Source organism: Eubalaena glacialis, chromosome 2 (genome assembly GCF_028564815.1).
Source record: "Eubalaena glacialis isolate mEubGla1 chromosome 2, mEubGla1.1.hap2.+ XY, whole genome shotgun sequence".
In the NCBI taxonomy this organism is placed as follows: Eukaryota; Metazoa; Chordata; class Mammalia; order Artiodactyla; family Balaenidae; genus Eubalaena; species Eubalaena glacialis.
Window position 1 is genome coordinate 153,793,840 of NC_083717.1, and position 26,239 is coordinate 153,820,078.

The 26,239-nt window shown below is 39.7% G+C and overlaps 1 protein-coding gene across 1 annotated transcript; it reads right to left on the bottom strand.

The window, feature by feature from the left end:
- Positions 1 to 24,553: 24,553 nt before the first annotated feature.
- GPR135 (G protein-coupled receptor 135) lies at positions 24,554 to 25,987 on the bottom strand. The gene is given in 3 exon segments (XM_061181481.1): positions 24,554 to 25,718; positions 25,720 to 25,759; positions 25,762 to 25,987. Coding segments are annotated over 3 exon segments (1,431 nt in total).
- Positions 25,988 to 26,239: the final 252 nt, after the last annotated feature.

Consider the following 26,239-nt stretch of genomic DNA (forward strand, 5'->3'; position numbering starts at 1 on the left):
TGATGAACAACACAATAAATGAAATTAAAAATTCTCAGCAGGAATCAATAGCAGCATAACTGAGGCAGAAGAACGGATAAGTGACCTGGAAGATAAAATAGTGGAAATAATTACTGCAGAGCAGAATAAAGAAAAAAGAATGAAAAGAATTGAGGACAGTCTCAGAAACCTCTGGGACAACATTAAATGCACCAACATTCTAGAATTATAGGGGTCCCAGAAGAAGAAGAGAAAAAGAAAGGGACTGAGAAAATATTTGAAGAGATTATAGTTGAAAACTTCCCTAATATGGGAAAGGAAATAGTCAATCAAGTCCAGGAAGCACAGAGTCCCATGCAGGATAAATCCAAGGAGAAACATGCCAAGACACATATTAATCAAACTTTCACAAATTAAATACAAAGAAAAAATATTAAAAGCAGCAAGGGAAAAGCAACAAATAACATGCAAGGGAACCCCCATAAGGTTAACAGCTGATCTTTCAGCAGAAACTCAGCAAGCCAGAAGAGAGTGGCAGGACATGTTTAAAGTGATGAAATGGAAGAACCTACAACCAAGATTACTCTACCCAGCAAGGATCTCATTCAGATTCAACAGAGAAATTAAAACCTTTACAGACAAGCAAAAGCTAAGAGAATTCAGCACCATCAAACCAGCTTAACAAGAAATGCTAAAGGAACTTCTCTAGGCAGGAAACACAAGAGAAGGAAAAGACCTACAATAACAAACCCAAAACAATTAAGAAAATAGTAAAAGGAACATACATATAGATAACTACCTTAAATGTAAATGGATTAAATGATCCAACCAAAAGACATAGACTGGCTGAATGGATACAAAAACAAGACCTGTAAATATGCTGTCTACAAGAAACCCACTTCAGATCTAGGGATACATATGGACTGAAAGTGAGGGGATGGAAAAAGATATTCCATGCAAACGGAAATCAAAAGAAAGCTGGAGTAGCAATTCTCATATCAGACAAAATAGACTTTAAAATAAAGACTATTACAAGAGACAAAGAAGGACACTACATAATGATCAAGGGATCAATCCAAGAAGAAGATATAACAATTGTAAATATTTATGCACCCAACATAGGAGCACCTCAATACATAAGGCAAATGCTAACTGCCATAAAAGGGGAAATTGACAGTAACACAATCATAGTATGGGACTTCAACACCCCACTTTCACCAATGGACAGATCATCCAAAATGAAAATAAATAAGGAAACACAAGCTTTAAATGATACAATAAAAAAGAGGGACTTAATTGATATTTATAGGACATTCTGCCTGAAAACAACAGAATATACTTTCTTCTCAAGTGCTCATGGAACATTCTCCAGGATAGATCATATCTTGGGTCACAAATCAAGCCTTGGTAATTTAACGAAATTGAAATCATATCAAGTATCTTTTCCGACCACAACACTATGAGACTAGATATCAATTACAGGAAAAATAGCCTTCATGTGTTTGTAGTTTTTACAGTTTTTTTCTTGCAAAAACTACAAACACATGAAGGCTAAACAATACGTTACTAAATAAAAAAGAGATCACTGAAGAAATCAAAGAGGAAACAAAAAAATACCTAAAAACAAATGACAATGAAAACACGATGATCCAAAACCTATGGGATGCAGCAAAAGCAGTTCTAAGAGGGAAGTTTATAGCAATACAATCCTACCTCAAGAAACAAGAAACATCTCAAATAAACAACCTAACCTTACATCTAAAGCAAATAGAGAAAGAACAAAAAAACCCCAAAGTTAGCAGAAGGAAAGAAATCATAAAGATCAGATCAGAAATAAACGAAAAAGAAATGAAGGAAACAATACCAAAGATCAATAAAACTAAAAGCTGGTTCTTTGAGATGATAAACAAAATTGATACACCATAAGCCAGACTCATCAAGAAAAAAAGGGAGAAGACTCAAATCAATAGAATTAGAAATGAAAAAGGAGAAGTAACAACTGACACTGAAGAAATACAAAGAATCATGATAGATTACTATAAGCAACTATATGCCAATAATATGGACAGCCTGGAAGAAATGGACCAATTCTTAGAAAAGCACAACCTTCCAAGACTGAACCAGGAAGAAATAGAAAATATTAACAGACCAATCACAAGCAGTGAAAATGACACTGTAATTAAAAATCTTCCAACAAACAAAATCCCAGGACTAGACGGATTCACAGGCGAATTCTATCAAACATTTAGAGTAGAGCTAACACCTATCCTTCTCAAACTCTTCCAAAATATAGCAGAGGGAGGAACACTCCCAAACTCATTCTACAAGGCCACCATCACCCTGATACCAAAACCAGACAAAGATGTCACAAAGAAAGAAAACTACAGGCCGATATCACTGATGAACATAGATGCAAACATACTCAACAAAACACTAGCAAACAGAATCCAACAGCACATTAAAAGGATCACACACCATGATCAAGTGGGAATTTATCCCAGGAATGCAAGGATTCTTCAATATACGCAAATCAATCAATGTGATACACCAAATTAACAAATTGAAGGATAAAAACCATGTGATCATCTCAAAAGATGCAGAAAGAGCTTTCGACGAAATTCAACACTGATTTATGATAAAAAACCCTCCAGAAAGTAGGCATAGAGGGAACTTAACTCAACATACTAAAGCCCATATATGACATTGTTCTCAATGGTGAAAAAATGAAACCATTTCCCCTAACATCAGGAACAAGACAAGGTTGTCCATTCTCACTACTGTTAGTCAACATAGTTTTGGAAATTCTAGCCACAGCAATCAGAGAAGAAAAAGAAATAAAAGGAATCCAAATCGGAAAAGAAGAAGTAAAGCTGTCACTGTTTGCAGATGACATGATACTATATATAGAGAATCCTAAAGATGTTACCAAAAGACTACTACAGCTAATCAATGAATTTGGTAGAGTAGCTGGATACAAAATTAATGCACAGAAATCTCTTGCATTCCTATATACTAATTATCAAAAAACTGAAAGAGAAATTAAGGAAACACTCCCATTTACCATTGCAACAAAAAGAATAAAATACCTTGGAATAAACCTACCTAAGGAGACAAAAGACCTGTATGCAGAAAACTATAAGACACTGATGAAAGGATTAAAGATGATACAAACAGATGGAGAGATATAACATGCTCTTGGATTGGAAGAATCAACATTGTGAAAATGACTATACTACCCAAAGCAATCTACAGATTCAGTGCAATCCCTATCAAAATACCAATGGCATTTTTCACAGAATTAGAACAAAAAATTTCACAATTTGTATGGAAATACAAAAGACCCCTAATAGCCAAAGCAATCTTGAGAAAGAAAAACAGAGCTGGGGGAATCAGGCTCCCTGACTTCAGACTATACTATAAAAGCTATAGTAATCAACACAGTATGGTACTGGCACAAAGACAGAAATATAGATCAATGGAACAGGATATAAAGCCCAGAGATAAACCCACACACATATGGTCACCTTATCTTTGATTAAGGAGACAAGAATATACAATGAAGAAAAGACAGCCTCTTCAATAAGTGGTGCTGGGAAAACTGGACAGCTACATGTAAAAGAATGAAATTAGAACACTCCCTAACACCATACACAAAAATAAACTCAAAATGGATTAAAGACCTAAATATAAGGCTAGACACTGTAAAACTCTTAGAGGAAAACATAGGCAGAACACTCTATGACATAAATCACAGCAAGATCCTTTTTGATCCACCTCTTAGAGAAATGGAAATAAAAACAAAAATAAACAAATGGGACCTAATGAAACTTAAAACTTTTGCACAGCAAAGGAGACCATAAACAAGACGAAAAGACAACCCTCAGAATGGGACAAAATATTTGCAAATGAAGCAACTGACAAAGGATTATTCTCCAAAATTTACAAGCAGCTTATGCAGCTCAATATCCAAAAAACAAACAACCCAATCCAAAACTGGGCACAAGACCTAAAGAGACATTTCTCCAAAGAAGATATACAGATTGCTAACAAACACATGAAAGGAAGCTCAACAACACTTATCATTAGAGAAATGCAAATTAAAACTACAATGAGGTATCACCTCACACCAGTGAGAATGGCCATCATCAAAAAATCTAGAAACAATAAATGCTGGAGAGGGTGTGGAGAAAAGGGAACCCTCTTGCACTGTTGGTGGGAATGTAAATTGATACAGCCACTATGGAGAACAGTATGGAGGTTCCTTAAAAAACTAAAAATAGAACTACCATACGCCCCAGCAATCCCACTACTGGGCATATACCCTAAGAAAACCATAATTCAAAAAGAGTCATGTACCACAATGTTCATTGCAGCTCTATTTACAATAGCCAGGACATGGAAGCAACTTAAGTGTCCATCAACAGATGAATGGATAAAGAAGATGTGGCACATATATACAATGGAATATTACTCAGTCATAAAAAGAAACAAAATTGAGTTATTTGTAGTGAGGTGGATGGACCTAGAGTCTGTCATACAGAGTGAAATAAGTCAGAAAGAGAAAAACAAATACCATATGCTAACACATAGATATGGAATCCAAAAAAGAAATGGTTCTGAAGAACCTAGGGGCAGGACAGGAATAAAGATGCAGACGTAGAGAATGGACTTGAAGACACAGGGAGAGGGAAGGGTAAGCTGAGACGAAGTGAGAGTGGCATTGACATATATACACTACCGAATGTAAAATAGATAGCTAGTGGGAAGCAGCTGCATAGCACAGGGAGATCAGTTCTGTGCTTTGTGACCACCCAGAGGGGTGGGATAGGGAGGAAGGGTGGGAGGGAGATGCAAGAGGGAAGAGATATGGGGATATATTTATACGTATAGCTGATCACTTTGTTATACAGCAGCAACTAACACAACAATGTAAAGCAATTATACTCCAATAAAGATGTTAAAAAAAAACCTTTTAGAAATAAATAAATAAAAATAACATCATGGCCCTAGGTGCTACCAAACAGGTAATATAAAGGGAAAGAATTTTAGCCAAAGGTTAATAATCTTTCTTATTTGACTTAGAAAGAGAAAGCTGAACCTTTGTGACAACTGCTGGATGAAATGTAACAACTGAAGCATGAGGAAATTGTTCTTAAATTTTTTATTATTACCACCCTTTAACTTTCTCTGTCCCACAAAAAGACAGTCTTATTCTATGCACTCACCTCAATTTAAATTATGGATCTAACACATGATACATTTGCCTTAAATTTGCATAGCACCAAGACGATACATTATTTTTATGAGAACCAAACCATAATCAACAAGAATGTTAAAGCATTTAAATGCACTGTGATGTGCTGCTTTTAAAATGGTTGATATTTTCCTCTTTGAAAATTGTTGTACTTAATAATGGAGCCTCCTTGTGGGGAGTTAATAGTACTTCAGTCTTTCAAATCACAGGTAAAATGCTATTTTAATTTTTTCCTCACTCGTAGTGGAAGCATATACAGTAGTGCTCCCAAGAAAATATGCATTTCCCTGTGAACCCCTGACATGCAGAGATCCGCAGGCACTGAATGACTACTAGGGAATGGTGAACTCTGCCATCTCTCCTTTGGTTTGTCTATAGTCCTTGTAGCTAAAGGTAAAGCAGGGTTAACAGTATTTTTTTTTTAGTTAAATTGATTGTTAGGTTCTTTGGAGAGAAAACAACAAGGTGACTGACAATTGTTGACTTTTAAACTAGCCCACATAGTGGGATCCTTGAGAACATATTAGATTAGTCAGGTGTGTGTTTTGCCTTAATCTAGTAGAGATATTTCTCTGCTTTTGACTAGACAGCATATTCCCCTGAGAGGAAAGGCAGCCTTATTTAACAAAGCCCAATGCTTTGGGAGAGAGATGCTAGCCACCTAGATCAGCCAGCTAAACTTCGTGAATAAACATGATAACAATTGTTAGATTCTGGTGGCTTGTGCTTTCTTGACCAATGATACAGGGAGATCCAGCTGAAGGAGGAACACCCAGGGACAAGGGTGTAAAGATATATGATTATCCTCTATTCCTTTACTCATGTGGAGAGGATAAAACAGGGTATTGATATAAAAAAATTATCTGAATCCAAGTGAGTACTAACAGTATGATTAAAAGATAAGACTGGCTTACAGTTTAAAAAAAAAACTGGGAAAAATTCAGTTAAACTACTCAAACACACAATTTAGAAGTACTCCTATGGTGGTATATTTTCAGGAGCCCAGGCCAGTAACTCAGGCCTCACTCAGAGGCTACTGGGCAGAGAAGACAGTACTTCCAGCCAATAGTCCCAAAAAGCCGAGGGTCCACTGCAATGAAAAATAGGTAAATGATTTTACTCTGTCCAAGGCCAAGTGGAGGGACATGCCCCCTCTCTTCACAGACCAGTAACAGTGCTCTATTGTGTTTTTTTAAATCATTTATTTAAAAAAAACATTATAATAATTTATCCCATTATGTCTTTACCTGAAGACCACTATAATCATAGTTTGGTAAAAAATTTTAGTAGTATTATTTAATAAATATCTTTTCAGCTATCAATGCAAGTTCGTTTTCCAAAAATGAGATCACTTGAAGTATTTTTTATTTTTTATTCATTTATTTATTTATTGTTTCTGGCAGCATTGGGTCTTCATTGCTGCACGCGGGCTTTTCTCTGGTTGTGGCCACTGGGGGCTACTCTTCATTGCGGTTCGCGGGCTTCTCATTGTGGTGGCTTCTCTTGTTGCAGAGCATGGGCTCTAGGCACGTGGGCTTCAGTAGTTGTGGCACGTGGGATCCGTAGTTGTGTCTCATAGGCTCAGTAGTTGTGGCTCATGGGCTCTAGAGCACGGGATCAGTAGTTGTGGCGTACGGGCTTAGCTGCTCTGCAGCATGCAGGATCTTCGCAGATCAGGGATCGAACCCGTGGCCCCCTGCACTGGCAGGCAGATTCTCAACCACTGCACCACCAAGGAAGCCCTCAAAATATTTTAATAACAGATTTTTTCTAAAATGAAATTTGTAGCTATATTTTACTAAATATAGATTTCATAATAAAAATAGCATTTATTGACCGTTTTCTCTGGGCAGGCATCATGCTAAGTGCCCTATATGCATAGGTATTATATAAAGTATTCAGAGCAACAGTCAGCTCTACCCACCACCAGAGCCTCCCATTAAGCCTCTTAGATAGCCTCAACCACCAGAGGGCAGACAGCAGAAGCAAGAAAAACTACAATCCTGCAGCCTGTGGAACAAAAACCACATTCACAGAAAGATAGAAAAGATGAAAAGGCAGAGGGCTATATACCAGATGAAGGAACAATAAAAAAACCCAGAAAAACAACTAAATGAAGTGGAGATAGGCAACCTTCCAGAAAAAGAATTCAGAATAATGATAGTGAAGATGATCCAGGACCTCGGAATAAGAATGGAGGCAAAGATCGAGATGATGCAAGAAATGATTAACAAAGACCTAGAAGAATTAAAGAACAAACAGAGATGACCAATACAATAACTGAAATGAAAACTACACTAGAAGGAATCAATAGCAGAATAACTGAGGCAGAAGAATGGAGAAGTGACCTGGAAGACAGAATGGTGGAATTCACTGCTGCGGAACAGACTAAAGAAAAAAGAATGAAAAGAAATGAAGACAGCCTAAGAGACCTCTGGGACAACATTAAACGCAACAACATTCGCATTATAGGGGTCCCAGAAGGAGAAGAGAGAGAGAAAGGACCTGAGAAAATATTTGAAGAGATTATAGTCGAAAACTTCCCTAACATGGGAAAGGAAATAGCCACCCAAGTCCAGGAAGCGCAGAGAGTCCCATACAGGATAAACCCAAGGAGAAACACGCCGAGACACATAGTAATCAAAGTGGCAAAGATTAAAGACAAAGAAAAGTTATTGAAAGCAGCAAGGGAAAAATGACAAATAATCTACAAGGGAACTCCCATAAGGTTAACAGCTGATTTCTCAGCAAAAACTCTACAAGCCAGAAGGGAGTGGCATGATATACTTAAAGGGATGAAAGGGAAGAACCTACAACCAAGATTACTCTACCCAGCAAGGATCTCATTTAGATTCGATGGAGAAATCAAAAGCTTTACAGACAAGCAAAAGCTAAGAGAATTCAGCACCACCAAACCAGCTATACAACAAATGCTAAAGGAACTTCTCTAAGTGGGAAACACAAGAGAAGAAAAGGACCTACAAAAACAAACCCAAAACAATTAAGAAAATGGTCAGAGGAACATACATATCGATAATTACCTTAAACGTGAATGGATTAAATGCTCCGACCAAAAGACACAGGCTTGCTGAATGGATACAAAAACAAGACCCATATATATGCTGTCTACAAGAGACCCACTTTAGACCTAGTGACACATACAGACTGAAAGTGAGGGGATGGAAAAAGATATTCCATGCAAATGGAAATCAAAAGAAAGCTGGAGTAGCTATACTCATATAAGATAAAATAGACTTTAAAATAAAGAATGTTACAAGAGACAAGGAAGGACACTACATAATGATCAAGGGATCAATCCAAGAAGAAAATATAACAATTATAAATATATATGCACCCAACATAGGAGCACCTCAATACATAAGGCAAATGCTAACAGCTATAAAAGAGGAAATCGACAGTAACACAATAATAGTGGGGGACTTTAACACCTCACTTACACCAATGGACAGATCATCCAAAATGAAAATAAATAGGGAAACAGAAGCTTTAAATGACACAATAGACCAGATAGATTTAATTGATATTTATAGGACATTCCATCCAAAAACAGCAGATTACACTTTCTTCTCAAGTGCGCATGGAACATTCTCCAGGATAGATCACATCTTGGGTCACAAATCAAGCCTTGGTAAATTTAAGAAAATTGAAATCATATTAAGCATCTTTTCTGACCACAACGCTATGAGATTAGAAATCAATTACAGGGAAAAAAACGTAAAAAACACAAACACATGGAGGCTAAACAATACGTTACTAAATAACCAAGAGATCACTGAAGAAATCAAAGAGGAAATCAAAAAATACCTAGAGACAAATGACAATGAAAACACGACGATCCAAAACCTATGGGATGCAGCAAAAGCAGTTCTAAGAGGGAAGTTTATAGCTATACAAGCCTACCTAAAGAAACAAGAAAAATCTCAAGGAAACAATCTAACCTTACACCTAAAGCAACTAGAGAAAGAAGAACAAACAAAACCCAAAGTTAGCAGAAGGAAAGAAATCATAAAGATCAGAGCGGAAATAAATGAAATAGAAACAAAGAAAACAATAGCAAAGATCAATAAAACTAAAAGCTGGTTCTTTGAGAAGATAAACAAAATTGATAAGCCATTAGCCAGACTCATCAAGAAAAAGAGGGAGAGGACTCAAATCAATAAAATCAGAAATGAAAAAGGAGAAGTTACAACAGACACTGCAGAAATACAAAGCATCCTAAGAGACTACTACAAGCAACTCTATGCCAATAAAATGGACAACCTGGAAGAAATGGACAAATTCTTAGAAAAGTATAACCTTCCAAGACTGAACCAGGAAGAAACAGAAAACATGAACAGACCAATCACAAGTAATGAAATTGAAACGGTTGATTAAAAATCTTCCAACAAACAAAAGTCCAGGACCAGATGGCTTCACAGGTGAATTCTATCAAACATTTAGAGAAGAGCTAACACCCATCCTTCTCAAACTCTTCCAAAAAATTGCAGAGGAAGGAACACTCTCAAACTCATTCTACGAGGCCACCATCACCCTGATACCAAAACCAGACAAAGATACTACAAAAAAAGAAAATTACAGGCCAATATCACTGATGAATATAGATGCAAAAATCCTCAACAAAATACTAGCAAACAGAATCCAACAACACATCAAAAGGATCATACACCACGATCAAGTGGGATTTATCCCAGGGATGCAAATATTCTTCAATATACGCAAATCAAACAATGTGATACCCCATATTAATAAATTGAAGAATAAAAACCATATGATCATCTCAATAGATGCAGAAAAAGCTTCTGACAAAATTCAACACCCATTTATGATAAAAACTCTCCAGAAAGTGGGCATAGAGGGAACCTACCTCAACATAATAAAGGCCATATACGACAAACCCACAGCAAACATCATTCTCAACGGTGAAAAACTGAAAGCATTTCCTCTAAGATCAGAACAAGACAAGGATGTCCACTCTCACCACTATTATTCAACATAGTTTTGGAAGTCCTAGCCACGGCAATCAGAGAAGAAAAAGAAATAAAAGGAATACAAATTGCAAAAGAAGAAGTAAAACTGTCACTGTTTGCAGATGACATGATACTATACGTAGAGAATCCTAAAATTGCCACCAGAAAACTACTAGAGCTAATTAATGAATTTGGTAAAGTTGCAGGATACAAAATTAATGCACAGAAATCTCTTGCATTCCTATATACTAATGATGAAAAATCTGAAAGAGAAATTATGGAAAAACTCCCATTTACCATTGCAACAAAAAGAATAAAATACCTAGGAATAAACCTACCTAGAGAGACAAAAGACCTGTATGCAGAAAACTATAAGACACTGATGAAAGAAATTAAAGATTATACCAACAGATGAAGAGATATACCATGTTTTTGGATTGGAAGAATCAATATTGTGAAAATGACTATACTACCCAAAGCAATCTACAGAGTCAATGCAATCCCTATCAAATTACCAATGGCATTTTTTACAGAACTAGAACAAATCAACTTAAAATTTGTATGGAGACACAAAAGACCCCGAATAGCCAAAGCAGTCTTGAGGGGAAAAAACGGAGCTGGAGGAATCAGACTCCCTGACTTCAGACTATACTACAAAGCTACAGTAATCAAGACAATATGGTAGTGGCACAAAAACAGAAACATAGATCAATGGAACAAGATAGAAAGCCCAGAGATAAATCCACACACCTATGGTCAACTAATCTATGACAAAGGAAGCAAGGATATACAATGGAGAAAAGACAGTCTCTTCAATAAGTGGTGCTGGGAAAACTGGACAGCTACATGTAAAAGAATAAAATTAGAACACTCCCTAACACCATACACAAAAATAAACTCAAAATGGATTAGAGACCTAAATGTAAGACTGGACACTATAAAACTCTGAGAGGAAAACATAGGAAGAACACTCTTTGACATAAATCACAGCAAGATCTTTTTTGATCCACCTCCTAGAGTAATGGAAATAAAAACAAAAATAAACAAATGGGACCTAATGAAACTTCAAAGCTTTTGCACAGCAAAGGAAACCATAAACAAGACAAAAAGACAACCCTCAGAATGGGAGAAAATATTTGCAAACGAATCAACGGACAAAGGATTAATCTCCAAAATATATAAACAGCTCATTCAGCTCAATATTAAAGAAACAAACAACCCAATCCAAAAATGGGCAGAAGACCTAAATAGACATTTCTCCAAAGAAGACATATAGACGGCCACGAAGCACATGAAAAGATGCTCAACATCACTAATTATTAGAGAAATGCAAATCAAAACTACAATGAGGTATCACCTCACACCACTTAGAATGGGCATCATCAGAAAATCTACAAACAACAAATGCTGGAGAGGATGTGGAGAAAAGGGAACCCTCTTGCACTGTTGGTGGGAATATAAATTGATACAGCCACTATGGAGAACAATATGGAGGTTCCTTAAAAAACTAAAAATAGAATTACCATATGACCCAGCAATCCCACTACTGGGCATATACCCAAAGAAAACCGTAATTCAAAAAGACACACGCACCCCAATGTTCATTGCAGCACTATTTACAATAGCCAGGTCATGGAAGCAACCTAAATGCCCATCGACAGATGAATGGATAAAGAAGTTGTGGTATATATATACAATGGAATATTACTCAGCCATAAAAAGGAATGAAATTGAGTCATTTGTTGAGATGTGGATGGATCTAGAGACTGTCATACAGAGTGAAGTAAGTCAGAAAGAGAAAAACAAATATCGTATATTAACGCATGTATGTGGAACCTAGAAAAATGGTACAGATGAACCGGGTTGCAGGGCAGAAGTTGAGACACAGATGTAGAGAACAAACGTATGGACACCAGGGGGGAAAACTGCGGTGGGGTGGGGATGGTGGTGTGCTGAACTGGGCGATTGGGATTGACATGTATACAGTGATGTATATAAAATTGATAACTGATTAAAAAAATAAAATAAAGTATTCAATCTTTCTGCCTAGGGCTATTTTTCAGACTTTAGCACTGGGACATGGAGCCCAGGTAGAGAATGGTGGTCTTCCCAAGCTGAGAATGTAGAGATCAGAGTTCAAGGCAGCTGAACAAACTGGAATTTGCAGGCCAGAGAACTAGAGAAAAAGGAGTTATGTGATGGAGGGAGACAGAAGTCTACCTGGGGGTTCTCCCATAGATCTTTGTTACAGAACTGGGGTGTAAATATATAGAAAAAAATTGCCATAAGCCCTAGGAGAGGGTGACTACAGTAAAACTGGGAGATGAATGAATACAGATACCTGAAATCATACTGGACTGGGTGATGGAGTTATAGTTCAACCAGAGTGGAGAGACTTCATGGAGAACATTGGGCATTCATTTAAGACAACAGAGAGACTATAACTTGGCAATGAAAATCATGCCCCCAAACAAGAGTCATATCCTGGGACTAAGGCCAAAACTAAAGTAGAGTGGCTCAAAGATTAAAAACCAAGTCTGAAAGGATCTAAAGGACCCACTGGTAATTTAAGTAAAATGTCCTTTAAAGGAAAACACAAAATCCATTGTCTACAATGCACTGTCTCAATGTAAAATATATAATCTAAGATAACTAGACCAGGAAAAAAAAAAAGGAAATACCAACCATAATCCAGGAGAAGCAGTACTTTGTATAGCCCAGATGTTTGAAATACCAGATAAGAACTTTAAAAACACCTGTTATAAATATGATTCAGGGCTTAAAGGAAAAGGTGGACATAGTGAATGAACATGTGGGAACTCTCGGAACTAGAAATTCTATTTCTTTCTACTATATATTTTTCCTATTTTAGAACTTCATATGGGGTCATATAGTATGTACCCTTTTGTACCAGATTTTTCTCTTGGCAAATTGTCAAGCATTCATCTATTATTGTGTGGCAAGTAGTTTATTGCAAAGTAAACAGTGAAGTAGTTAGATGCTTACACCTAAATGTAGAATCAGTGATTACAATAGCTACAAGTGTAGACAGATACAAGAGTGCTTTCTTCATGACCCATTATCTCAAGAAATGTAGCAAATTGTGATGAAACTTTTCAAAATGGTGAATACTGCTTGATAAAAATCTAAAACAAATACACATTTTTTTAATTTACAAAAGAGTTGTATTTAAATAAACGTTTCAGGGTATATAAAACCATGTTTAAAAACTATTTCTATGAAGAATGGATTAAAGTTCTAAAATTACATAATGATTCATAGATGTCAGCTATTTCAATGTTTGGTGGGATATTTGATAATTGTATGGGATGTGGGACAACTGTGCCTCAGGCAGTATTCTCATATGTTTTGTAGGACATTTAGCATTCTTAGATACCACTCAATAAATGCCAGTGACATTATGACACCAAAAATCCCCCCCCACAATTTCCAAAATGTCCCTTAGGGAAGGGTAATATTCCTAATGATAATAGCAACTCTGTCTTTTCATCATAGTCTTAAAACTGTTAGATTAATGCGTTTTTTAAATGTTGAAAAGATCAAGAGACGAACCACAAACTAGGAGAAAATATTTGCAAAGACACATCTGATTAAAGACTGTTATCCAAAATATACAAAGAACTTTTAAAAGTCAATAAGAAAATGAACAACCCATTTCAGAAAATGGGTCAAAGACCTGAACAGACACAAAGGAGATATCCAGATGGCAAATAAGCATATGAAAAGATGCTATACATCATTGGTCATCAGGGAAAAGCAAATTAAAACAATGAGATATAAGTACATACCTATTAGAATGGCCAAAACCCCAAACACTGACAACACCAAATGCTGACGCTGACGAGGATGTGGAGCAACAGGAACTCTCATTCATTGCTGGTGGGAATACAAAATGAAACATCCTTTTTGGAAGAGAGTTTGGCAGTTTCTCACTAAACTAAACGTACTCTAACCATACAATTCAGCAGTCATGCTCCTTGGTATTTACCCAAATGAGTTGGAAACTTATGTGCACATAAAAAAACTGCTCATGGATGTTTATAGCAGCTTTATTCATTATTTACAAAATATAGACGCAACCAAGATGTCTTCCAGTAGGTGAATGGAAAAATAAACCATGGTACATCCAGACAATGGAATATTATTCAGTGCGAAAAATAAATGAGCATATAAAGCCATGAAAAGACGTGGAGGAACCCTAAATGCATATTGCTAAGTGAAAGAAGTTAATCTGAAAAAGCTACATACTGTATGATTCCAACTATATGACATTCTTGAAAAGACAAAAGCACAAGGACAGTAAAAAGGCACTGCTTGCCAGAGGTTGGTGGTTGGGGGATGAATAGGTGGAGCACAGGATTTTTAGGGCAGTGAAACTATTCTGTAGGATACTATAATGATGAATACATGTCAAGATATACTTGTCCAAACCCACAGAATGTACAACACCAAGAGTGAACCCTAATATAAACTGTGGACTTTGAATGACTATGATGTATGAATGTAGGTTCATCGATTGTAACAAATCTGGTGGAGGATACAGATAGATAATGGAGGAGGCTCCAAACATGTGGCGATAAGGCGTATACAGGAAATCTCTCTACCTGTCTCTCAATTTTACTGTGAACATAAAACTGCTCTAAAATAGTTAAATCTTTTTTTTTTTTTTTAAGGGTGGTAAGCTTTCAAAGAGTTTAAAAACTGGTAAGACAAAAATATGCCTTAAAAATCCTTGATACTCAAATTTCTGGATAGTATATTAAATACTTATATTATCCAGAAGATTGACTACCTACCCCTCTCAATGCCTGACTTCAACTTTCACTGCTATTTTATCTTCATTTTCTCTTTATCCATATATTGGGTTGGCCACAAAGTGCCTTCGGTTTTTAAGTAAAAATAAAAGACATCTTTAACTTTGTTCAATAAAGTATTCACCATTTTGTTCCACTACCTTCTGCCATTTTTCAGGCAACTTCATCATAATTCCATCTTCCCAAAACTTTTTATCTTTTTGAGAAAAGAACTGTTCCAGGTACCTTTTACAGTCTTCCAGGGAATTAAATTTTTTCCATTAAAGGAATTTTGTAAAGACCGAAATAAATGGAAATCCAAAGGTGCAATGTCTGGTGAATACGGTGGATGAGTCGGAACTTCCCAGCCAAGCTGTAACAGCTTTTGCCTGGTCATCAAAGAAACATGCGGTCTTGCGTTATCCTGATGGAAGATTATGCATTTTCTGTTGACTAATTCTGGACACTTTTCATCAAGTGCTGCTTTCAGTTGGTCTAACTGGGAGCAGTATTTGTTGGAATTAATCATTTGGTTTTCTGGAAGGAGCTCATAATAGAGGATTTCCTTCCAATCCCACCATATACACAACATCACTTTCTTTGGATAAAGACCAGCCTTTGGTGTGGTTGGTGGTGGTTCATTTCACTTGCCCCACGATCTCCTCCGTTCCACATTATTGTACAGTATCCACTTTTCATCGCCCATCGCGATTTGTTTTAAAAATGGAACATTTTCATTACGTTTCAGTAGAGAACCGCATGTGGAAATACGGTCAAGGTTTTTTTTCACTTAACTTATGTGGAACCCAAACATCAAAGCGATGAACATAACCAAGCTGGTGCAAATGATTTTCAGTGCTTGATTTGGATATTTTGAGTTTGTTGGCTATCTCCTGTGTGGTATAACGTTGATTGTTCTCAGTTAATGTCTCGATTTGATCACTATCAACTTCAACTGCTCTACCCGACCGTGGAGCATCAACCAGAGAGAAATCTCCAGCACGAAATTCGGCAAACCACTTTTGACACATTCGATCAGTCAGCACCTTCTCCATACATTGCACAAATCTTTTTTTGCATTTCAGTTGCGTTTTTAACCTCTCTTGAAATAAAGCATAATGTGCCAAAAATGTTGCTTTTCTTCCATCTTCAACATTAAAACAGCTACACAAAAATTCACCAATTTTGGTAAGTTTTTTTTAATGCACACTGATATGACAGCTGTCACAACACAATCTAACAGAACTGTTTTGAATGAAGTTAAAGACAACTAAGGCTACTAGAGCCATCTACGGAAAAAAGACAAACGAACTTTTTGGCCAACCCCAATACTTCTTTATTTTAAAATACGTGCTAGTTATCCCTAGTAATATGAAACAAACTTAATTCCATTGTTTCCTCTAGTTGTCTTCCTCTGCTCTCTACAGCCCAAGTCCGTAAGAGACTGGCCTCTATTTGCTACCTTCAATTTCTCACTTCCTAACCACTAAGGTATCTGGTGTCTGTTACAGACTGGCTCCTAAAACAACTCATTACAGGCACTAATTACCTTCTAATTGCTTCTTTTCAATCCTCATTCTATTTCTCTCTGTGTAGCATTTGTCTATTATTTTTCTTTCAGCCATAATAGTAAATATTCACAGTAAATGCCTGGCTAAGGATCAGGCACAATGTTAAGTGCATCACATATACTATCCTCTAAGGTAGGTATTATTATTCTCCTTCTTTTACACATGGGGATATGGAAATATTGTGAGGTTAACTTGCTCACTGTCAAACAGCTGTTAAGTGGTGGAGGTTAGCTTTACATCAGGTTAGTATGACCTCTAAGCTGGATCCCTTAGCCACTCCTGATAATGAGTATGTAATTATTGCAGGAGATTTGGAAAATGTAGTACAGTACTGTTATGGGTTGAATTGTGTCCCCCTAAAAAGATGTGTTGAAGACCTAACCCTTGGTACCTGTAAACATCACCTTATTTAGAAATAGAGTCTTTTCAGATGTAATCATGTTAAGATTAGGTCATTTGGGTGGGCACTAATGCAATACGATTGGTGTTCTTTTAAGAGGGTAGCTTGAGCACATAGATAAACACGGTGGGAAGATGATGTTATATCAGACATACAAGTAGAATGCCATTTGCAAATAGGATTAGAGTGATGCAGCTGCAAGCCAAAAAATGCCAGAGTGCCAGCAAACCACCAGAAGCTAGAAAGAGGCAAGGAACTGTTCCCTCTACAGGTGTCAGAGGGCGCACAGCCCTGCCAACATCTTGGTTTCAGGCTTCTAGCTTCCAGAAACTAGGAGACAATAAGTCTCTGTTGTTTTAAGCCACCTAGCTTGTGGTACTTTGTTTAATGGCATCCCTATGAAACTAGTACAAGTATAACCAGAAATATGGAACAATGATATCACCACTGTTAACACTGATATATTTATGTCTAGTCTTTTTCTATGTGTGTGCATTCATTTAAAAAGGAGGTGTTACACTGAACATTCAGTTCAGAGTTTTGCTTAAGTTAAAATTATGAGGATTTTCCCAACTTATTAAAATGTGTACAAAGCAATTCACAATGACTACATAAAATTTCTTTGTATAAACGTTTCATTTATTTAACCATTTATCATTGGGTGTTTTGATTATTCTCAGTGATAACACAGTGATAATCATCTCTAAATCTCTGCCCATATTTGTGAATATTTTTATAAACTAGTTTGGAAGAAGTGAAATTGCTCAACAAATGATGTATTTTTTACACGTCTTTCCCTGATTCTCTCTGGTAAACTAGCTGACCTACGGTTTAGTTTGTATCTCTCAAGAAGATACCAGGCCCCCAAATTTTGTTTACACAAAAATGTACTGTTTCTAAGAATGCCCTTAGACTTGAAATTCCCCACACTCTGTTTCAAATATAGTTAGTCCCTTAGGGAGAACCTTCAGGACTCTCTGTTTAAAGGCCTGTCCACACCACTGATCAAAACACCTGACCACTGCTCTGAAGCTGGGGGAAGAGAGTGGTCTTCTTCTTTGGGATGCCTGCCTCTTTCGGAGTAATACCCCGCTTTAGGAGCAAGGCGGTGGTGGGGACAGTAGCCTCTAATCTTCTCAGCTTCTTAGTCTTTCCTAGCATGGAGCCTCTGCCCTACAACAAGCTGGGTGAGGGCAATCACAGTCTCAGTATTCCCAGCATGCTGCACTGAGGTTAAGCACCCACCCTGTGAATGGGGACCAGGCGGAAGAAGAGAACTCCCAATCTCTATGGCCGCAATCGCCCGGGATTTAGTCTCTGCAACATGTAGTTGGAAAGATGAGAAGTTCTCAGTAGCTGCTCCTCCCAGGAAGCACCACAGTGCTGGACTGGGAACTGGGGAAAGAGGGAGCCCTGGGTTCTTGGCTGTACTCACCTGAAGTGGAGTTTCTGTCACAATGAGCTGGGAGAAGGAGCTGGTTATAATTCAGATTCTACACACTCTTGCTGTTCTTACTGAGTTATAGCAGACTTTCTTGCCTAACTATTTCTTCACTTGCTGCATGCTCTTGTTACTGAACCAGGTTCATCTTGCCCAGCGCACAGCAAGCGAAACGCTGAGACACTGAGCTGTGTAGCAAAGAGAGGGTTTACTCGCATGGCAGTCAAGCAAGGATACGGAAGAACGAATCTCAAACCTGCCTCCCCAAAGGCAAGGGCACGGGTATTTATGGGGTAACGAATAAAGAAGCAGGGCGGTCTGAGGCGTGGGGAGTGTAGGGAAAGGTGACTGGAAAAAGGTGCCGTAATTGTCCTTCTGCGCAGGTGTAACTAACTACAGGCCTCTGCAGTTCAAACGTGGAGGCGCTTAGCACCATCTGAGGGTGGAGTTTTCAGCCCTCTGACGTCAAAAGGTCACAGAGAGGACATTCATGCCTGCCCGGTTGGAGGGCTGGCGATCCTATCCAGTCTTAATCAGCCCAGCTCAAACTAGATGCAGCTGACTCCATGTTCTTGGAAAATAACTCAGGCAGACATCTTATCGTTAGGCCATGTGCTGCTTGGAGGACCTATAAGTCTTAAGATGACCTTGATTAGTGAAGACAGATGAAATGAATTTGACCAACCACTATGCATGGTTTTACTCTTACAATTTCCAGACACTTCAAATGGTTGCTTTTTAAATAATTTTCACCAGCTATACTTGTTTCACTGGGGAGCAGGTCACAGAGCTCCTCACTGCCATTCCATAAGTAGAACCCCCAACATATACTTTATGTATTATTTTGATTTACTGACCCAACAATACTAAAAATTTTCAAGTAATCAAAAATATTAAAAACTAATTTTAAAAAACAGCCTGAGACAGCATTGTAGGGGTTGTCACAGCCCTCCACTGGTGCTGAGATGGAGTAATAATCTTTCTGTGTCCAAAGAAGGGCTCTAGAACTGTCTAAGTTAGACCTGGGTCCTCTCAGACTGAGTGGGGATAATTCATACAGCCCGCTGTGGATGTGACCAGAGACAGATCGATGGGTGCCTCAGTACAGACAGATGACCACTGAAGACTGACGCTCACCTGGGCCTTGGAGCTAAATAAGCCCATAGAGCCTGGGCTTATTTAAGCCCATCTTAAGTTTCTGCCATCTGGCAGAATAGGGGATTGGGGAAAAATTGAGTTGCATAAGTGACTTTCTTGCACCATGAACATTATGGACCAGGATCTAGATCAAATAAAGTGTAGGCAATTCTTTTGACAAGTTTAGTGGAAGGGCAGGAGCTCAGGGAGAGAAAAGGGATGAATAAATCGGATAGGTTTTGTTTTCTCCTTTTAAGTAAGAATGCTTAAGAGCTCATGAGAAGGATTTGGTTCAGCAGGAAAGGCTAAGGATACCACAGAAAGGAGATAATTGATAGCATGAGGGTCCTGAGGCTGGTGAGGGGACCAGCTTCATTACTATTGGAAAGACAGAGCTGAGAACTGGTATAAATTCAGTTTAGTTTGTTACATTTGATGGCTAAAATATGAGGGTATATGTATCTGATGGCTTCTATTTTCTTTGTGAAGTAGGAGCAAAAGTGATCTTCCAAAAGGGGAGAATTGGTTAAAAGTTTGAGCAGAGAAAGTTTGAAGGGTCACTAAAATGGGCAGAAAGAGTGAGCTGACAAGAGGTTCAGACTGCTGGGCAGGGTGGAAGGGTAGGGCGAGGCTACGGATTCTAGGTGTAGAGGGTACTAATTGATCTGACTCTAATTTTCTCCAGCTGTGCTCAGCCACCCTGGAGCAGGAATGGAGAAGGCCAATGATTGGAGTCATCCAGGGCTGGGATTTATATGAGAAAATAACTGCTCAAAATCTCTTCATATATTTTTAAAACACACATCTTATATAGCTGTTCTCCAAATTAAACAAATCCTTTCTTTTAAATTTTATGATGTCTATTTCCCATCCCTTTGATAGTTGTTTTTATCTTCGCAGGCTCTTTTCCAGGTTTCCCATTATCTTTCACAAGTTAGAGGAGCAGTACCCTGCAGTGGTTAAGATGAGACTTCTGGCACCAGTCTGCTAGGGACAAATCTTACATCTAGAACTAACTTCCTGTGTGATCTTAGACAAATCACATCGTCCCTGTGTGCTTCAGTTTTTTCATCTGTAAAATGGGTGGTGTGATAATAATAGCATCCCCCCACCCACCCACTACTTAGAGGGTTGCTTTGAGGATTAAATGAGCTAATGTATGTACTATGCTGAGTATGACTTGTTATTGTCATTTAAACGAAATACTCAAGCTGGGAGCAGAATGAGATATGAAGGATTACATTCTGGCCTTTATGTCTAAGCAATATTTAATACATCCCAATATTGCACAGCTTCTCTTTCTCCTTTTCCCACAAAGTCATGAGGAAAGGTCTAAGTCTTATATTTATTTGAGTCATTCTTTCACATCTTTTATTCAAGGCGCTAATTTTTGTCTCTAAGTATTTACAACTGGACCAGATTGGTTCCTGGCCTTTATCTGCATGTCTTTTGCTTCCAAATCCATCTCTTCTTTGCTAACCACTTCTGAAAATGCTACACCTTTTCTTCCTTACAGGTAAACTAAAGAGTCCTGATTATGGCCCATTTTTATAAAGCACAAAGTCTTCGATTAGTCTGTATGCCCTATTAAGGCAGGTAATGTGATTTCTACCCGTTAGTAGCCTTAGCACCCAGGAAGTTGTTCTACATAAAGTACGAAATAAAACCAGTAGGTGGTGATGATGTTGATGGTGGTGGTGATGATGATGATGATAGTACCACAACTTCTCATCCTTAGTTTCTCTATCCATTGATCTTTATGGGGGCAACAGAGGGTAGAGAAGGGAATATGGGGCTCTGAGGTTCAAGTCCTAGTTCTATCACTGACCGGTTGTATAGCCCCAAATTTAAAGACAAACACAACACTGTAAATTGTTCAGTAACTTATTAGCTACTTTCTCTCTCTCCCCTCACATTCTTACCCACCATTACTCTTAGAACCACTAACAGAACAATCTCCTTCCCAAGCCACCCCCTTCCTAAAACTTCCTACGCCTGCCTACCAAGACTCAGGGTGGGGATACATTTTCCTGCCTACAGTCCTTCATGCCACCACCTTGTCACTCCCAATCTCATGGATTTCCCCCTCATTCACGAAGCAGGTTTATTTCATGTTACGTTTATTTTTAAATGTCTTCCTTCAATTCTTCTTCTCAGGCAATACCCTATTTTGCAACATGCTTGCCTCCTTCCCCTAAGATCTCTAACTCTTTTTCTGCCTCTATTCACAGTTGCTGAATTTCTGCGCTATGATACCTTTCATAATTGGAAGACTTTATCATTTTCCCCTAAATATCAGACATGACTTCCATTTTCTCACAATGTGAAAAATACACAACTTTTTTGCCTTTAACAGGATATCTGTTCAACGTGAGCTCAGCTGCACTGTCTGTAAATGTTTTATAATAAGTGCTAAAGAGGAGAGATGATCTCATCTACTCTGTACTACACTCAGTGTAGGAAGATATATAAAGATAATTCATAAACTTCTGATTGTGTGATGCCTTGAGAAAGGGAAAAAATTAAAACATCTTTAGCTCTGACAAGAATCATATATATACAGATGGCCAAGAAGCACATGAAAAGCTGCTCAACATCACTAATTATTAGAGAAATGCAAATCAAAACTACAATGAGGTATCACCTCACACCAGTTAGAATGGGCATCACCGGAAAACCTACAAACAACAAATGCTGGAGAGGGTGCGGAGAAAAGGGAACCCTCTTGCACTGTTGGTGGGAATGTAAATTGATACAGCCACTATGGAGAACAGTATAGAGGTTCCTTTAAAAACTAAAAATAGAACTACCATATGCCCCAGCAATCCCACTACTGGTCATATACCCAGAGAAAACCATAATTCAAAAAGACACATGCACCCCAATGTTCATTGCAGCACTATTTACAATAGCCAGGACATGGAAGCAACCTAAATGCCCATCGACAGACGAATGGATAAGGAAGATGTGGTACATATATACAATGGACTATTACTCAGCCATAAAAAGGAACAAAATTGGGTCATTTGTAGAGACGTGGATGGATCTAGAGACTGTCATACAGAGTGAAGTAAGTCAGAAAGAGAAAAACAAATATCGTATATTAACGCATATATGTGGAACCTAGAAAAATGGTACAGATGGACCGGTTTGCAGGGCAGAAATTGAGACACAGATGTAGAGAACAAACGTATGGACACCAAAGGGGGGAAAGCGGGGGTGGTGGTGGTGTGATGAATTGGGAGATTGGGATTGACATGTATACACTGATGTGTATAAAATGGATGACTAGTAAGAACCTGATGTATTAAAAAAACCCATATATTTCCATCTTTGATTACAAAATAATGACATACACCCTTCTGTCACACACAAAAAATTAAATACTAATGAAGATCTTTAAATACTTTACAAGAAAAAAAGGTGGCCATTTCACATTAAAATCTTTATATGAGAGCGGAGGTTTCATATCTAGTTTAAAGTACTTATTCAATTAAGGCTGTGAAATACTGAAGAAAAGAGGGGCAAGATGGAAGAAAGGAAAGAAAGAAGGAGAAAACACAAAAACATCTTGTAAAATTCTGAGTAAATGATTCTACAGTGGCATTTAATGTGAGAAATATCACCCACACAAATCCCGAATTGTGCTTTCGAATATTTTTAAACAGCATCTTTGTTTTGCATCTTTCTGAAGGTATTTCTGGCTTGATTAAAGTACCTCTCTGACTTTACCCCTAAGTTATGAGTACTCTATTACATATAATAATCCCACAGCCATTCTCCTTTCAAATAAAGACCACATTATTTTAGATGTCATGTCTATTAAGCAACTGTTTTTTTTAAACAAATGTACCCAAACTTCCAAATGTAGAAGAACATGATTTTCCTGGAGAGCTTTATGCTTATTGCAAGAATGCATCCACTTCTCAAAATATTTTTTGAATTCCTCTTTGGAATCACCTTCAGTTAGATGAAAGCTACCTAGGATAGCCAAGCTTATTACTTTTATAGAGCTCTCATATATGTATATATGCATTACTCACAAAATTCAATCAACTTGACTTCAAATTACATTTCTGGCTGCATCCAAAACTCAAATTTACCTCAAATGCAAAGATTTTCTACTATGAAAATTATTTTTTAAGAACGTGAAAGCTTTCTGAGAGCGGTACCCCTAAATCATTAGAAACAAAAGGAGCAGGTTAGAGTAAGGTTTAAGTCTCAAAGCTTCCAAGGCAGATAATTTTGGGGGTTAGATGGGGGACATTAATTTCTAAGTATAATCTTGAAATACTTTAAAAAATAGCCACATTTCTTTATGTTCATACTTCTCTTTGCCCCTCAAATGGTTGGATTTTATAGTAATAAACCACTTTTTCAAAATCCTAAAATGGTTTTAAATGGAATATGAATTTAAAATTTCCCACAAAGATTATGGGGGTGGGGTGGGGAGGAAATGCACCAAAGTGTGTAAGGATAAAAATTTTCGACTCCTAACCTAAGCACCCAAGGCATGTGTCAGAGGTGCAAGTTCTAGAAATCTGAAGTTCTGCTGAATGCTGGTGATTTAGAGGGGCCTTCAAGCAATTCTTAAGGTCTTCATTCTTTCCTGAGTCTATGTATATGAACCAGTTGCATTCAATGAATTTTTTTGTTTGTTTCACCGTGTGATTCCTGTAATATGAGCTTTTCAGTAATTGTGAATTTTATTTTTGTCATTTTTGGCACTTACAGTTCACAATGCTTGGTTGTGTGGTTAAACATCGTTTTAATTTTTGCACTTTACATTGAGCACTTCTGAAGGAAAGGACATTGTCTTGTATGTTGTTTGGGGGAAGTGGTAAGCCTCCCCCTCTGTCTCTTTTGTAAATGTTTGGCTTTATGAAACACACGATTCTCCCCGGAATCCTGTATTGTTCATCGAAGCGGGTGAAAATTTGCCTTCACAAGCTGTGCATCCCAACCCTTCTTAGAGGCTGGTATCCCCGGCTTCGGATTTAGGCTGTTTAGCTGCTGCTGTCACAGGATCTGGTGGCCCCTCCGGGCAGAAAAGCACAACTGGATTTTTGCGAGCCCACATGGCCACGTCCCCTCCCACCACGCTGGTCGGGTTGGAAGAGGACATCCTGCTGCAGGCCCCCAGGCCGTTGCTATAGCGGTTTCGAAGGGGATTGCGGCTTCTAGCCGGCAGAGCCGGGCCCTGGTTGGGCAGGAAAACGTCCATGTTCCTAGTCCGGTAGCCCTCTTCCCGGTTGCGCCCTAGGAGCATCGAAATGTTTGGGTTGCGAATGGCATAGATGACAGGGTTGATGACCCCACTGGCCCAGGTCAGCCGGACGGCCACCACGTTGAGGAGCGAGGGAGCTTGCGTGGCTTGGGCCTGCCGGGCCGCGGTCAGCAGCACCAGGAAGCAGTAGGGCCCCCAGCAGCAGATGACGAAGACATGCATGATGAGCACTGTGGTGGCCGTGCGCACGCCGCTGAAGAAGCGCAGCACGCGCGCGTAGGTGGTCAGGGGCCGCACGCGCAAGTCCGACAGGCGCACGGTCCTGCAGACGTGGTAGTGGCAGAAGCACATGAGCAGGAAGGGCAGCAGGTAGCAGGCCACCACCAACCCCACGCTGTAGGCCGCGCCCAGTTGCGTGGGGTCCGGGGACGTCCGGTACAGGTAGCCGTGGAAGCTCTGCGCCGCCGGGGACTCCCAGGTAGCACGGAGCAGCTCCCAGGGCAAGGAGAAGCCCAGCGCCGCCAGCCAGGCGCCGGCCAGCAGCTGCAGCGCGCGGCGGCGCCCGATCTTCTCCCGCGGCGGCCGCACGATGGCGCAGTAGCGGTCCAGCGAGATGAGGGCCACGCTGAGCGTGGACACGATGCCGAAGCACGAGCTGAAGAAGCGGCTGGCGGCGCAAAAGCCGCGCCAGGGCCCCGCGGCGGCGGCGGGCGCCGGGCCCTCGGGCGGCGTGAAGAGGTCCGGGAAGGCGGCTGGCAGGCAGAGCAGCGCCGTGAGCAGATCCGACAGAGACAGGGACAGGATGAACGCGTTGCTGACGGTGCGGAGCTGCCGGTGCTTCACGATCACCCCCATCACCGCGCAGTTGCCCAGGCTAGACAGCAGGGAGATGAGCAAGAGGACGAGCCCCCTGAGATAGCAGCGGCGCCGCCGCGGGGCCCGGCGGTGGCCTCCCCGCCGCGCCGCGCCGCGCCCGCCGAGGCCGCCGCCAGCCGAGGCGCCAGTGCTGTCGCCCCCGCTCGCGCCGCTCTGGTTCCCCAGCGCCGCGGCCGCCGCCGTCGCCGCAGAGGAAGTCCCGCCAGGCGTGCCGGCCGCGGAGGGGGCGCCGGGGTGTGGGCTGCCCGACAAGGCTGTATTCACTGGAGGGCGCACCGGCGGCGGCGGCTGCTTCTCCATGGGGCCCCGCGGCGGCCGCGGGTCTGCTCATCCCGCACCGGGGGAGGCGGCCGCAAGCCCGAGGTGGCTTGGGGCCGGGGTCAGGGGCCTCTGCCGGGAGTTGCGCTCGGCCGCAGGGTTGACCGTCGCCCGGGACCCGCGGAGCCTTTGACTTGCGTTCCAGGCGTTGCCAAGGGAACCGCGTGTTTACGCAGGAGCGCGGGGCGGGACGCCGGCCGAGTACCCTCAGAAGAGCCGGTCTAGGACATCACC